Raw genomic sequence first — 17,206 nt, forward strand, 5'->3', positions numbered from 1 at the left:
TAGGTTACGGCCTACTGATTTGGGAGATGAGCAAGGGCTAACATTGGGGGGCCACCTGTCATTGGATCACAAAGTTTGTGCTTTCCCAAAAAGAATAATCTCCGTTTTATTGGCATTAATTTGCAGGTGATTTCTCTGCATCCAGATGTTGTCGCTCATGCAGTTCATAAAGCGGAGTTTGGTGTCTGTAATGTCAGGGCCAAGGGTGATCAGTAATTGCATGTTGTCAGCATACGACAAGGTATCAAAACCATGCAATCTAATCACTCTGGCTAGAGGTGCCACATATAGATTAAAGAGCGTGGGACTCAAGATGGAACCCTGGGGAACTCCCTTTTCTATCACATGACTGCAAGAGACAAAGGGATCCATGTGTATCCTAGAAGACCGGTCAGCCAAATACCTGCTAAGCTAATTCAAGGCCATGTACCTGACTCCCATCTCCCACAAAGGATTCACAAGCGTGGGAGATGGTGTCAAAAGGTCGAGAAGGACCATCATGGCAGATTGCCCCGAGTCCAGAGCAAGTCTGATGTTGTCAACTACCTCTATCAATGTAGTTTCCGTATTATGGGCAGCTCGAAATCCAGATTGGGAAAAGTCCAGCAGTTTATTACTCTCTAGGAAGGCTGAGAGTTGTCTGTGGATTAGTACCTCCAGGACTTTCCTGAAAAACAGGAGAAGGGAAATAAGCCTGTAGCTGTTCAATTCATTGGGGTACAGAGTGGGCTTTTTTAAGATAGGTTTAACCATGGCCGTTTTCCATTTTGTGAGAACAGTTGAATGACGTAAGGATGAATTGAAAGATCAGTGAGACCTGTAAAAAGAGCTGGTCCGTTAATGGACAAAATGTGAGGAGAGACTGAATTGGCAGGAGAGCCAGATTTGATCTTAGCGAAGGCATTACTTACATCCTCAATTGTAAATTATGTGAATTTAGTTAAAAACATTGAAGAGGATGCATGATCACAGTCGGGCCGACGATGCACATTGTTGTAAAGCTGGTTAGGGAAAATGCTGTAGATGTTGTCAATTTTTTCGACACAAAAAGTGGACAACGTGTCTACCCAGTCCTGCGAGGCAGGGTGTATGAGCTGGCAGGATGTGGGACTGGTGAATTCCTTTAATATTTTATAGAGTTCTCTGTGGGAGTTAGAGGCCTTATTTATTCTATCACCTATGTAGGTTTTTTTTCACTCTAACAATATGATCAAGATAACGCCTGTGAATATGCTTATAAGATTGCCTGTCCTTGGTACTTTTGGAACTTCTCCATAGCTAGCTTATCAGCTTTTAAGGCAGCTGTGAACCAAGGTGACGGTTTATGATTATGTTTGCCTATAGTCAAAGAAGTTGTGATGTCTAGGGCGTGAACAATAGCCTTTTCGAAGGTGTTGACAGCAAGATTTATATTCTGTATGTCAGTCAGAAGCTGTGTACTAAAAGTATGAGAGTGTAATGAATGAAAGGTCTCCCTATTTAAATTGTGGCCCTAGAGGAGGGAGGAAACACAAAAATATCAAGTAGAAACCTCTAAACCGGCCTATACACTTATTCAATTGATCTATAAAGATTCTGCATTTCCCAATCAAACTGTCAAAGATACATTATATTTCATATTATGACATTATTTTCATAGATTCAATCCACTAAAGTTTTATAAACAAGAAATGTTTTTTATTTTTTCCTTTTTTTTGTTTATGATTTACACATGATTTAGGACAAAAGATAACATTTTTCTGGTTTTACACTTGTAATTTAAAGTGCAGACATATTGAAAGATGTTAACTTTCAATGTCTCTGATGTTAACAGTGTCGCGACACTGTTAACATCAGAGACATTGAAAGTTAACATCTTTTCATTTTGTCAACTGGAGAAATCTGACCAATCTAAAAAGTTTTAGCTTTTCTTTTCTTTTTAAACTATCTTTTCTATTCCTCATTGTATGAATGCAAGTATGAATGATTAGCAAATGCTTTTTTATACCACAGATGTCTAGGATGTTCTTTCTTATATTAAATTTGTAGTATGTCTGCACTTTAAATTACAAGTGTAAAACCAGAAAAATGTTATCTTTTGTCCTAAATCATGTGTAAATCATAAACAAAAAAAAGGAAAAAATAAAAAACATTTCTTGTTTATAAAACTTTAGTGGATTGAATCTATGAAAATAATGTCATAATATGAAATATAATGTATCTTTGACAGTTTGATTGGGAAATGCAGAATCTTTATAGATCAATTGAATAAGTGTATAGGCCGGATTAGAGGTTTCTACTTGATACTAAAAGTATGAGAGAACGTGGCTAAACTGATTTTCATCCAGGGCCTACTCCAAGTCTGTTCTTTACAAACACTGCTGCGCATAGGAGCACACTTTAAAGAGAATTTTAACAGATATTGGTCTGACCAAAGGACTGGAATTGGGGGCTCCATCTCAATGTAAGGGGAGTTGGCAAAACGAAGGTCAAAGGTATGACCAGCTAAATGAGTGGGTCCAGCCACCAACTGTTGATGTCTCAATCTAGACTAGAGATCAGTACACTGGTATTGGTGTCAGATGAGAGTTCAGCATGGAAATTAAAATCCCCAGTTATAAGAAAATGGTCAGCTGCAAGTACATGAGGAGCGATAGTCTCAATCAAGTGATTGGTAAAGTTAGTTTTGATGCCCGGGGACTAGTAGACTAAGACACCTCTCCAAGTTCCCTTGGTAAGGTTCTCAATTCTAAAGATACTAAGTTCTCCTCATTCTAGAAGAAAGGTTTCCAAGATACTAATCTTAGTATGGGCTCTAAAAGCGATTGCTAGGCCACCACCTCTCTTGTTGCTCCTATCAACAGTTCCTAGTTTGTTCTACCCTACCATGCTGTAAACCTGAGGCAGTGCTTTTGGGGTTTGATGTGTTGTGGCACTCCTAATATATCACCGGAGCTTCCTTTTGTTTTAATTGATTGCAGTTCACGCTGTGAGCCAGCGCACTGTGTAATTTTTAATTTTTGCTATCGCGCTGACTGTTAGCGCTTGCACCGCTATTGTGTGCGTATTTTTTTAACTAGCATAGGCTGTGTTTGTTCCCTACCTGATTGTGTCTTCCCACTGACCCCTTTTCTGTTTTGCACCTGAGGCGGAAAGCCGGGTGCATTCTCACGCTTCCTTTGCTCTTTTTCCGGTCTTCTCCGCGTGTGCTGGATGGCAACAGCGCCGCGGGGGGACTTTGCTTTTCTTTCCCTTTCCTTTTTCCAGTCTGGCATACGAGGTGCCGCTGGGTATTTGGGGAATAGAAACGGGGGCCATCTTGGGAGGAGTTTTTGCACGCCGGTCGGCGGACCAGCGTTGCGGCTCTCCTTCCACCCACCCTGCACGACTATAAGTTAGAGGCGTTTTGTTTTCCGCGCAGCGGACGAGCGTGGTGGGCGCGCCTCTTTCGCGCCGAAGGAGCGCCTAAGGAAAGCCCGTCTGCGCCCGTCAGCGTCCCGGATTGCGGACGATTGTGGACGCTGGCATTTTCCCTCTTTGTGGGTGTATTCTGCTTCCTGTCGCCATGCGTCTCTACTCCTCTGCGGAACTCCTCTCATTGCGAGGCAAGGCGGCTAACTGCCGCTGCGTCTTTCCCGGTAGCAGGGCACTTAAGAGGAGCTGCTCCGGATGTGGCTGGCGTCTGACTGGACCCAATGCAGCTACTCCCGCAATTTTGCCCACACTCCACCCATGCTTTCTCCTTAATACCAGGTCTCTCAGCAGACATTCTTTGGATATCTACAACCTGCTAGCTGAGTCTACACCGCTCGGCCTCTTTCTAACAGAGACCTGGTTGGGGGAGAGCTCTGGCCCTGATCTGGCCAATGCCGTTCCTACGGACTATATCATCATCAGGTCAGACAGGGTTGCTGGTAGAGGTGGTGGGGTGGCTATGATGGTTGACAAGCGTTTTCCTTGTGCGACTTTTCCGACTGAGAATATCACGGGATGTGAGTCCCTCGGTTTCACTCTTTCCTTGTCTCCTCACCAAACCTGTGTTGGCCTTTTAATATACAGAGCTCAGGGACCGTTAGGTCTTTTTTTCGAGGAATTGCAGGCTGTGCTTTCCGTACTCTGCTTAAAATCTGAACACTGCATACTGCTGGGAGATTTTAATCTCCACATGGATATGCGCAGTGATACTGATGTTGTAAAATTATGGGATATTACAGCCCCTCTGGGTTTGTCACCGTACATCTTTTTTCCCACACACAACAAAGGTCATATCCTAGACCAAGTTTTCTCTACTACACTGATTAACACGCTCCCCCCGGCCCCGGTATTGTGGTCTGACCACTATTTAATACATTTTCATATCCTTTCTACCACTAAGACTTCCATAAGACCTATGGACGCCTTGGGAGGGACGACACGGGCATTTCACCGGGTGTCCTCTGAAATGCTGACACATGCTCTTTCTCTCTACCCTTGTCAGCTATCCGGTAGTCTTGAGAAGGATCTGGATCTGTTACAGAGGTGGCGTGAAGATAGATTTGAGGAGTTAGCTCCTGGGAAAACGTCCAGCAAATTCTATCGGCGCGTTTCTGCCCCATGGTTTACTCCCTCTCTCGGTGAGATGCGACGAGAGTGCAAGAAAGCCGAAAGGGCATGGCGTCGCCTTTATGATCCTATGGATAAAACTAAATATAAGGTAGCTATTAGGCTTTATCACAGCCACATTATGGCTGGAAAAAAAGCCTATTTTGAAAGAAGGATTGACGATGCTGAGAACACTAGTAAAGAAATCTTTCGCATTGTAAAGGAGTTCGTCTCCCCTACTTCGATCTTGCCCTCTCATTCCCATACCGAAATTTGGGTTGATCAGCTCGCAATCTTCTTTTCCACTAAAATTAAATCCATTCAGGATCCTTTTTCCCCTATGTGTCTCGTAGTGACACCTGAGACCAGGCCGGCCCTGCTTCCATCTGGGGTGGTTGATGGTTCTTCTTTCTCTGAATTTACACCTCTATCTCCTTCAGCCTCACTCGATCTCCTCACTCAGCTGAAATCCGGCTCCCCACAGGACCCTTGCCCTGCTAAATGTCTTGGGCGAATAGAACCTGCCTTAAACCTCTTGCTCAACCCGGTGCTCAATATGTCCCTGAGCATGGGAGTTGTTCCCCAAGCCTGGAAACACGCCCTGATCCTGCCATTAGTTAAGAAGCCCAATTTGGACCCACTAATTAATTCCAACTATAGGCCTATCTCCCTCCTCCCTGCTCTGGCAAAGGTGGTTGAGAAGCATGTGCATGCCTCCCTTTCCACCTTTATTGAGAGCAATAATATCTTGCACAACACTCAATCCAGCTTTCGTGTGAATATGAGCACGGAGACCGCTCTTCTGGAAATCACCGATGCCATCAGGGATGTACTAGACACTGGAGGAAAGGCCATCCTGGTAATGTTGGATCTGTCGGCGGCCTTCGACACCGTCCTCCATGACGGTCTCCTTTTAAGACTCCAGGAGATTGGTTTGCGGAGAACGGTGTTGAACTGGTTTAAGTCTTTTCTGACCGGCCGCCGGCAAACGGTCTGGGCGCCACCTTTTTCCGCCGAGATGCCCCCATTGGAGGTTGGGGTACCTCAGGGTTCCATCTTAAGCCCCACCCTTTTTAATATCTATATGGCTCCTCTGGCGGCAGTGGCGGAATCGTTTGGTGCCCAGATCATATCCTATGCTGATGACACCCAGCTTCTCTTTACTTGTGCTAAGGGCTCTGACTTTGACGGCCTTCGGATCAGACATTGTTTGGGGGCTGTTTTTGACTGGTTCCAACAGCACAGTCTCAAATGTAACTCCGATAAATTGGAACTGCTCTTCTTTGGGTGTTCCCCTGACCCCAGATGGAAGGCGTGGTGGCCCCCTGATATGTTTTCACCGGCAGATGTTTCATCCAAGGCTAAAAATCTTGGTGTCCTGATTGATGATGATCTTTCCTTCAGATCTCAAATCCTCGGGCTTGCGGGAAAATGTTTTGGCATCTTGAAGATGCTGCGCAAGTTTCTTCCACTGCTGTCTTTGCAGCATAGAAAGATTACTGTGATGGCCCTGATAGGCTCTCGCCTTGACTATGCGAATGTGCTCTATCTGGGACTGCCAAACTTTCTCTTTTCACGTCTGCAGATTGTGCAGAATTCCGCTGCTAGAGCCATTTACGGTCTCCAGCGGAGAGCGAGAGCATCTGACCTACTAAAAAAGCTGCACTGGCTCCCTATGTCTAAAAGGGTTACCTTTAAGGCATTAACTCTTGCCTTTAAGGCACTCCATGAGGTAGGGCCCAAATATATCAGGAAGCGCTTGGTTTTCTATGCTCCTAGCAGAACTCTGAGATCTTCATTTTTGTCCATGGCCTCCGATCCTTCAATTAGACTGACTAGAATTGGAGGTCGTTCCTTTCGTTTTCTGGCGCCTCAATGCTGGAATTCTTTGCCTGTCTCCTTGAGGAAAACCAATAATTTATTGACTTTCAGGAAGGAGCTGAAATCTTGGCTCTTTGCCCAGTAACCCTCTGTTTGCTTCCATCTGCCCTGGCCTCACTTCTCGGGTTTTTGCCAAAGCGCCGGGACACTCTTCGGAGTAGCCGTGCGCTATAAAAGATCCGAATTAACATAACATAACATCAAGTCTGATCAGCTGATAATCCAAAGGGAAAGCGATTGCAATGTCAGGGAGAGCAGACTTGTGGAGCCAGGTTTTAGTAACAAAAAAGAGGTCGGGTTTTTCGGAGTCTAGTAGGCTCCATATTTCAAGAGCATGATTGGGGATTGAGCGGGCAATGCAGTATAACCCGGTAAGTTGTTTAGATGGGTCAATCTGGTTTCCAGCAGAAATGATTGAGCGAGTTGTGTAATGAGGAGGAGGTGCAATAAAAATGTTTCCAACCTTATCATTAGAGGGATAAACAGACGGGGAAGATGAGGTCAAGCCCTCACAGGAACTAGCCGTGTTTAAGGCTCTGAGTTCTTTACTTGAATATTGCAAAAAAGCCATGAGTGTAGTGAGCAAGTAGGGCAGAGATTTCAGAGTATAGGAGAAGCTGCAGGGATAACAGGCAGAGTGTCCGGCATCTGCGCTGAGTCGTGATTTATATGAAGGAGATGGGAGTGGGGGAGACGCGGCAGTGACTAGAGTGCTGATCGCATAGTGAGCATCAGATCCGATGGGTGTGGAAAAGGAAATAGCTGTCATGTGTAGCGTCCCTCCGCTCAAACGGCACAATCTATGGCGGAATGGGGACAGCACAACAAAGAAGAAAAGAAGAGGCGGGCAGAGATGAGGGCAGCCCGTGAGTAACAAAGGTTTATAGGGCTAAAAACAATAATTAAAACAGAGCTGCAAAGTACTGAGGCTCGTGAATAACAACAGTTTTACTAAAATAAAACAATGATAAGAACAGAGCAGATCTGCCAAGTTTAAAAAAGATTAATGGGGATCGTTGAGTGGAAGGAAGCGTGGTGTCTAACCTTCCGTAGCCTTCCGTAACCAGGTTTTCTATGTGTCCAGGGTGTTAACAGGTGGGAAACTGGGCATAGTTAATTTCGGAAAATATTTTTTTTTAATTAAAATATAGGTTTGGGCTCACTGTCTTCGGGTAGCAGGTATGTTGCATTGTCATCCTGTGCCCTGGGCACCAACCCAACTTTTTTGCTGACTGGTACCGGTATTAACAGACTCTGACTGGCCCTGGGCTCTGCCTAAACAGGCACAGGGCCAGTGCTATGCTGAAAGATTCACCTAGAATACAGTGAAAATACCTACATAAACTAAGGTACACTATGGGTTAGGGTACCCCTATGATTGGCACGACCTCCACTATAAGGACCTATTACATAATAGGGCAGCAGGCTTGAAACTACCTTTATGTCCCTAGTTCATAATAGGGCATGACATTTTAGAGGCCAGCACTCCTTTTTGCACTTCCATTTTTTGCACTGCTGAAGACTGAGGTCAGTTTAAAAGCAGTCCTGTGTTGCAGGACTGCTTTTAAAATGCAAATTGTGCCCAAACTTTGGTGTTTGGGGGACTTAAGAATTAAGACATTGAAATGTTTTGGCATATTAGGGACCCCCAACATCTCCCCTAGGTGTGCCAGGGGCGGGAGGGCAGGTATTTATAAGGAGGACCATTATAAAATGAGTTTTATGTCCTGGGTTTAGTGAATTTGTACATTTCACTCCCCACATTGTTGTGCTTCCCAAAATCGAATTTTGTACTAGGAGAACTGTGGAGCGAGGATCTACACATTATTACACATTCAGAACACCTAAAGTCTCCCCTAGGTATCCCAGGGGTGTGGTGTCCTGTAGGTGTAGGCAGGGTCCTTATAAAATATATTTTTATAAGTCCTGGTGATGGAAAAATGGCTAAAGACAATTGTCCCATCGCAAATCCCCTGCCACATAGCTTAACACAGCACAAAGTTATTAAATAATAATTCTGACTAGGAGAATCATAAAATGCCATTCAAAGACTTCCTAGAATGGTATTGATAAATCCAACCATATGGTATGGTTGAATTTCTCCTAATGTGCACAGACAAGAAGTTATACGACTTTCTTGTCTGTAAGCCAAAATTCAGCCTTCCAGTGGTCTGACCGGATTGGTCAGAGTTAAGTGGATTAGCCAGGCTCCTTTGATGAAGTGATGAATAGCCCCTGGGGTTAGACAGTTCTTCTTGGAGGGCAGAGTACTTGGAATGCCAGAGCAGGAGAAAGGGTTGTAAAACATATTCTTCAATGGAAGGAGAAGACAGGCAGAAGAGGTCAGTTTCAATTTACACCTCTCCTCTTTGAACCCAGCCAGATGGTGGGATTAAGGAAGGAATGAGCAGAGGCAAGGGGGAAAAACTATGGAGATTTACCATCCTGGGGATGTGTTTAGCCAGCTCTTCTCCCCCTGTTGGAACATCAGCCATCATGAATTTTGAAGAAATTGTGCTCTCTGAGAGAAAATAGTGCCACATTTTGGAGGATTTGGTCATAACCTGGGGTGTTGTCCTGGACCTCATTGGACAGGCGAGCCCTCCTGCTTGGCCCAGAAAACTTGGAATAAGTATCTGACAGGGGCAGAGCCTCTCAGGTCTGCTGCTTGAAACTTAAGAGAGAAGAAGGGTCCTTTCTGAGGAGTTTGAGTGACGCCAACTAGGCCCTGCACTCTGAAGATTGTGCCTGCTGCACAACCTGAACTACAGCCCTGTGGACCTAACTTGCTTCAAAAGGACTAAAGAGTGGACTCTCTGCAAGATACAGGTTAACAGAACTCACCTGGAACATCACCACCAAGAATCCTCAGCCTGAAGTACTACCAGTGGATTTGTAAGGGTTTTGTCCAAGTGGATTGTGGAAACAGAAGTACCAAACTTTCAAGGGCCATATTGGAGCATCTTTGAAAAAATGCTCCATAAGTGGACCGACCAGCCAAGCCGGTGCCCCTCAACAGCGAGCCGGCCTGCCGTCCAGGTACGTCCCGCTGAAAAGCTTCAGAGGTCGGATTTCCGCAAGTTTGACAGGGAGCTTATCATAAGGCAAGCCGGCGAACCCTCACCGAATCCGCTCTGGCTGAGCTTCAAAGGAACCGGGAAGAAAAGCTCCTGAAAAGTTTCTAAGTCAGAAGGTTAAAAGTTTGACTGAGACCTATCGTGAGGGGTAGCTGCACAGGGCTCCATCGCGGTCGGCCTGAATCTTTGACTTTGACCATGTATAGCGCGACCAGATGTCCCAATAGGCGCCATTGGTTTTTATGTGCTATATAGTGCTAAATCTTTAAAAATTCATATTTCCGGATCCTACATTGGATATTTTTTGTTTTGGTATCATTTCAAAGATACAAATATTTCCTATTTGTGTTGGACTTTTATTGTGTATTGTGTCTTCATTATTTACTTTATTTGTGTTTTTAAATGCTTTTCATGCCTGTCTTTGAAGTTAAGCCTGCCTGCTCGCAGCCATGTTACTAAGGGTTGAGCATGGGAATCATTTTCTAAGACCTGTACTGTGCCCTATATTGTGTTAGTGGCCTTATTGTCAATGGCAGATATACATTTGCCACTACTAATAACCCACTTTCCATCAAGCTATCATCCTTAAGCATTATGGAAACATAGCAACATTATACGTTTTCAGCATCTACACAGCCCTATCCACTGCCAATGTTTTTCCCCAAAGTTTGATCCGCTGGGTCTCTTGATTGTGAAAGTACCAGAGATGCATAGGTTTTCTATCAGTTTAAGGTGCCCACAGGAGAAGAACTGGGTAGAGTGCATTTAGGAAATGTAAAAAAACCCAATAAAAGCAAAATGCTGGTTCAGCTACCTATCTTGCTTTGGTTGCAACTACCACCCCAAGCTGTATGGAAATCAAACCATACCCTATATTTTCAACATCTACACATCTATCTCATGGGTGTGGCTTGCATGAATATCACTATGCTTTTTTTTCAAATTGGTGGATTCCATCAGTGCCTATATCTAAAATGCATTTTGAACCCAACTGGTCCATCTTCAGGTATTGTCCACAGTATTTGAGATGAGGGAGATGGAGACAGTCATGCTCTGAGCTCGTAATACATTTTTAAAACCCGTACTCAGTGATCAGTCCTTATTTTTCATTGAAAACCTGGAAATACATAAAGATAAAGGATCGTTTGTATATTGTCTTCATGGAGTTAAGGGAAGCCTTTGATCTGGTGCACAGGCATAAAATGTGGGATAACATGAGGGAGATTGGAGTTTCAGAATCGCTGATTGCCATTTTTGTCAGAATCCATGAGGACAGCTATACTCAGGTAAGGTGGAGGAGGTGAGGGGAGTTGACAAAGCACATCCCTGTGGATAGGGGAGTCCGGCAGGGGTGCGTCCTGGCATCTACTCTCTTTTCCACCTACCTCAGTGATGTTAACACCTGCATGCCAGAATGCATTCATGATGCTCCAAAACTTAATGGATTGCCCATACCTGCCTTATTATTTGTGGTTCTTGCTATGCTTATCTACCACGCACCTATATGGTTACAAATGTGATGGGCATAATCCTGGCCTACTGTAACAACAGGGGCCTGGAAATAAATGTGTCTACATTTATGACCATCAAGTGCCTTAAAGCCTAAAAAGGGAAACTTACAATTGGAGGCACTGTCTTGGACAAGGTTGGTAGGTTTGATTACCTAGGGATTAGAGTGGACAGTAGTTTATCTTGGGCACCACACACAGACAAAAGTAAGGTGCTTCTTATTCACTAGTGCTGCTGTAGTAAAACATTATTGGACAACTTACTCTAGAGCAGTGTGTCCATCTTCAGAGGTGCACAATGCAAAGCTCAGTAAGCAGCACTTTATGGTGTGGAAATATGACACTCAGAATGTTCCACCATCCTAACTTCTGGTGAAAATTCCTTCCTTTGAACACTTCTTGGCTTCCACTGAATACCCAGTTATTACCTATATTTCATGAACTGGGGTTGAAGAGAGTGGATCACTTAGCAGTTCTTCAGCCCTTAATGTACTGGATTTGTGTTTTCGAGCATCCTGAGTTATACGCTTACAGAAATGGCCTGGAAGATATATTAGGAGTATTGGGCTCTGATTCCTTACCGTGGCTCAGCCACATGAATTATTTGCTTGGTATTCTGGGTATGTTGCATTCATGGGAAAAGCCACAGTGGTATGCACATCCTACCAACTCAGAAAAAGAAATAAGGAGAGGGAGGAGCATTTTACATGTTCTCTCCTTCCTCCTTCTTCACTGGTCTGTAAACAAAGCACTTTTCAATCCTAAATGTGAGTACAAAAGAGGAGAGAGGAGGGATAGAAGCCAAGGGGAAGGCGGGGCAGCGAAAGAAAAAAGAAGACGAGGAGAGGTCATGGGGCAGAGGGAAAAGAAGATACAAAGATCGAGGGATTCAATGAAAAGGGGTGTGGCAAAGTATTGGAGGGGTAGGTTTTCTAATGTGATTGTTTGTCACTGGCTTGTGGTGATGAATTCCTTATGTTCGCTATTACCCATGCCTCTGTGTATTCACTTCCAATAAAGTATGCCAAAGAATGGCATGGTCTTCACATTGCTAAATATCTGGGCATATGATCCCTCCTACATGTACAGCCAAACATCATCATAATTCCTACAATTACTGAACTCCTCCTTAGCGGCTCACAGCCGTTAACATGTTCAGACCGTAGTTTTATTCAGCTCTCCAATTAAAGCAAGCTTTATAGAAAATCTCATTTTCCTTCAGCCCCAGAAAACTTTAATATAATAGGCCTGTGTATTAGAAATGTTTAGCCCATGTCAACTTACGAGCCTCATCTGATGAAGACCATTCATTGGATCACAGATAACCTTCTCCAGTTAAAACATAAAGGTAGAGCACCAGAAATACAGTGCAATAATTTTAAACAACTGCAGAGTGCACTCTAGTGGCTTCATACCAGCTTCCACCAGTGCTGAAAGGAATACCTCCAAACAGTGATTACTGAGGTAGAAAAGTTATCAAAATAACCTTTTCATACTTAAAAGGAGATGCTAACCTTTTATCCTCAAGAGGATTGTGTGACAACCCACTTGCCTTCTCCACCAACAATGTAGCTGCTCTAACAAAGAGTATCTCTTTGAGCAGCCCTTTATCTGATGACCCTTGCCCAATACTCCCTGCCTGCTCTACCATACAAGTCTTTGAGGATGAGGCAGATGAATTCGATGTTTTCATCTTTACTTTAGGGGAATGTAGTGAAGGACCTTCAACACAGGTGTGATGTTGCCATGTTATTTTACACACAGGATGGTCCTGGATTCTTTGGGGTCTGGATATTGATTTGATAGAGAGTTCAGAGTAGAAATGTTTGCAATAGAGAAGGTGAGAAAATGATTGATTAAAAGCTAGGAGATGTGTATCTTCCACTAAATATAAGAGAGTATAGTTTTGAAAACATTTAAACACTAAGGCCCTGATTACAATGTAGGGCGGAGTTTCCTCCGCCAGACATCTTCTCGGTCAAGGGACCGATCAACTAATTAGGATGCGACTGAACACTGTTCAGTTGCATTCCTATACTATACAATGGGAGCATGTATTCCGGCCGTATTGCATGCTTCCATTATAAAATAGAAGGTGCAGTTCATCCCTGCACCCCTTGGCAGGCACCCCTAGGAGTCTGCCACGGGGTGCAGGGATAAACACAGGGGCACCATTGGTGCCCCCTCAGCCTCCAACTGGAGGCCGTGCACCCAAGGGCGCCCTGCTGGGGCCCCCAAAGTCGACATTTTTGACAGCTTTACTGTTTCTGAAAGGCCGGCACATAAAAGTTGCCGAAAACCCGGCATTGTAATCTCATGGGCGGAAAGAGCTGCCTTTATGATTACTGGCCACATTCCGACTGGCGGATGGGCTCTCCGAGCCTGTTGGAAGCCAGATGGAATGACTGTTTCGATTCCTTTCTGACCGCCACCATCGTAATGAGTCGGTCAGAAACAAATCCGACCGACATATTACAATGCAGTCGGAAAGGCTCTGACCGCATTGTAATCAGGCCCTTAGTCTAAAAAAGGAAGAAAATGCATGTCAAACAAAATATTGGCTCAGCAACACCTCCACAACTGTTGGGAATCCCCACAGAACACTGCATGATAGAACCTCCCAGGCAATCAGCGCCTTTCTTCTTAAACTACTGCGGAATTCATGCTGTGCAGGTAAGCGACCAAAGCCTGCTTCCCAAATTAGCCCACTCATCCACTTCTAACCAAATGGCTGCTGCTCACACTTTGTGTAGGATTAGACAATGACATTCATTGGCACTTTCAGCTCCTGTGCAGCTACTGGCATGACAGACTTTGAGAGTGTTATGTCATGTAGATTTGCGCATTAATCACCTGAGAGGGTATCCAGGCGCTTCTTGCAGAGGAGAACTTGCGAATAGTATGTGTGCATTATGCATAGTGGGTATGGTGGCAGTTGATCTATTTTAAAATTGACACTCCACTGCCTGTTGCAGCACACAAGATATAACATGCTCGAACTCCCTCCCTAACATATGAGACACCCATCCTGCCCTGTGCTGTGACCCCAGTGTAATCTACTGTTGCTAGTATAGGGTTGCACTGTAGGGTGTTCTACCTGAATGTCATTATCACACTATCTCTGACATAATATCCCATGGTGGCCTGCAAAAATAGTGCCCCATTGGAATTAATATTAGAAGATCTACACCCACACGGAGGATGTTTTTGTAAACAATATTTGGTTAACAATATTTATGCCAGATGATATTTCTGCATCTGATAATCTGACATACAGCTGCCTACTACTGCATCCTGCTTAATAAAAATAGATGTTCACAACAACAGCCCACACACCCACAAAACAGGCTGACACACCGCAAGAACAACCCACACCGAGCTACAGAACTAGCCCACGCAGTGACATAACAGGCAGACCCATCTGGCACTGCCAGATTGCCCTGCAGGCCAGTCCAACCCTGTAAAACAAGCCCCACTACAAATTGTGCAGATGCTTCCTCTAGCAGCCAGAGCAGGAGATCCTATTTAAATAGTTTCACAAACAGAGGCATGGTGGATTTGTAAGCTGGGCAGTCTGTCATGCAGCAAAGCAATAAAATATGCTTCCTTTCAGAAACCTGGTGAGTGGCTTCAAATGAGTATATTAAAAACGCATATTCGTATATTTTAAAATTGGTTTAAACATTTTGATATGTTGCATGTTTATGACTTCATGATATGCTTCTTGCAAACTGCATATATTACATATTTCATTTTCTTCAGGGATACAGAGATAAGAGAGGCATTAAAGCAGCATTTGGTATAACTGTGTGTTTTTTTTCTTTCCATAGACTCAACAAAGAAAGTGAAAGATGTTCTAGAAGAATTCCATGGAAATGGTGTTCTTGCAAAATATAACCCCGAAGAGGTATTGATTTTTTTAATTACATATGTCAGATAACATCAAAAGTTGTTTCTAACCTGGTGATTAACAACACACGAAACCATAATTTAATGCGCTTTTATAGTTGAATACATATTTATATAAAAGTATGAATTGTGGGCATTAGAGAATTGGATGATTCGGGTATTTGAATCTTTTCTGAACATGACTCACTGATCAGTGCATTGATCATAGATGGTTTTGTTCAGTTTTGCTAATTCTAGCCTAGCAGACCCTTTGCTTTAGATGATTTTCTCCACGTCATGCTCTGTTGCAAGTCAGCTTCGTTCTCAAAATTGTTGTCTAATCTGACTCCCCTAACCAGGAGCAAGATCAGCTAGAATGTTCAAAATATTTGTGTAGACCAAATCTGTAGTTAAATAGGCATTGGGAAATCCAAAAGGTCTCGACTATGCTTTTTTTTAGTCATGTTGTACAGCAGCATGGTTGCTGTGCAGCAAGGTTCAAAGTACATTTTAAAAAGTGTTCTGACACAGATAATACTTGCTTCTGTAAGTTTGGAGCATCAATCTTTGAAGGCACAATAATAAACACAATTGAGGGAGTGGGTGCGCCTCATACAGTTCTCATTTACATCACAAAAATGACAGACACATAAAAGAGACACAAACAGTATCAATAAATGTCTTCTCTGAATGCTGAAGCTGTAGCCACATTTGCTTACGCACAAAATAACCCAGTCCCAACAACCCTAAGTATTCAGCATTCTAGCTCCCAAAGCCTGTTCATCTTTCTATAGAGGAACTGGAGAGGGACAAGATATTAAAGAGAATGCAGAGAAAGACTAAACTGAGCACCACCAGCCAGGCACAACTCTCTGCCATATTGTAGACTGCTGTCCCATCACAAACACTCTCAGAGGCTGTCAGTAAACCCCACCCCCTTCAGACGCTGACATTCAGCACTGCCCGCTACACTACAAACAAAGGACAGCGAAAAACAATACAATGAACGCAATGCTCTCCTCCCACTAACCTTGACATCTTCTTATTAATTGCAAGCACAGCAGTGTGCCAGCTGTGCTAACAGGCCGGAGCCAGAGCTGAGGCTCTGCACCACCATGTGTGGGGTGCAAATGATAACCCTCTAAAAAACCTAATGTGAAATTCACACCGGCACATGTGGGGCGAATCAGCAATGTCATGAGTGAGGAAGGGAGGCTGAGCAACTATGTGGGGTGGAGGATGGGAAAGAAAAATAATTTACCTCATTCCCAGGGCGAGAAGCAGAAGGACACTAATAAAAACAACAAGCATTCAGTACTTGGTCCATGCTCCACAGAAGAGAGAACCAAGCAAAGAAAAAGTGAAACTGGATTGCATTGATGAATCAGGAATAAACAAATAACAATGACAATGAAGCCAACCAATATTAAGTAATGGTCAGGCTCTAATGCTTTTTTAATTTCTTTTAAAATAACAAAGATCTGTCTAGTGGCTGTGAATGTGTAAAACAAAATATGAAGCACAGGCAAAGCAAGGCGGTGTGTAAATACAAAGCAAGCTATGCAACACAAATGTGACAGGTAACTCTCTTCCTCTTTAGATCTTGTGGGTTAAAGCTCACAACAACAAATAAATCTCACGCACATAAATGCACACAGACACACATGCATTCACATACACACATATATATATACACAAACCATAAACCTTCAAACTGATTCTGAAAAGGCAATTAGAAAGCCATAGACTAATTTTGTTAAGCTGACTTAAGTTTTGGCTAACAGAACTGTCCATCAGTGCTTGATTTCGGCCTAGAACATTTAAAAAATGTGAACCCTTCTACAAGTAGTTCACACCTGTGTTAGCTTGTATTCCTTTATTTGTTTTTATTATTCTTCAGGAGGTCTTCACCCTCCTCTCTACCTCCCATTTGCAGCAGGTGGACCCCCATTCCCTCTCCCAAACACAGTGTGCTATCTGGACCCTGCTTGCTCCTGTTTTGTCTTTGCCATTGCTTGTTTATATGCAGCACCAATAAAGCAGAAATAGGAGTGAGCCAGTGTTTTGTACTTCAACTACAACATCCTCAACCCTCCCTCACCAAAGCCCCTTGCACCTTCCATAGAATCTAATGCAGCTTTGTGCTCCTTTGAAATACTGCTTTAGCAGTGATTTCTACGGTTGCTAAGGGCACATAAGGTCATGTTTAGTTTTCATAAAAGGAATTTTGGAAAGAGGATCATCAGTAGTGATAAGTAGTGACTTACTACTAGTAATAGGAACACAAGCACA

The 17,206-nt window shown here is 43.6% G+C and overlaps 1 protein-coding gene across 2 annotated transcripts in view; it reads left to right on the top strand.

The window, feature by feature from the left end:
- The window catches only part of DGKB (diacylglycerol kinase beta), a 1,940,047-nt gene that overhangs the window by 298,924 nt on the left and 1,623,917 nt on the right, over window positions 1–17,206 (top strand). For both annotated transcript variants that reach the window (XM_085630814.1, XM_085630813.1), the window contains exon 3: window positions 14,857–14,933. In XM_085630814.1, the coding sequence (XP_085486940.1) occupies window positions 14,857–14,933 (77 nt within the window). The remainder of the gene's footprint in view (window positions 1–14,856; window positions 14,934–17,206) is intronic.

The sequence above is a fragment of the Triturus cristatus genome, chromosome 10 (assembly GCF_964204655.1).
Source record: "Triturus cristatus chromosome 10, aTriCri1.1, whole genome shotgun sequence".
Taxonomy (NCBI): Eukaryota; Metazoa; Chordata; class Amphibia; order Caudata; family Salamandridae; genus Triturus; species Triturus cristatus.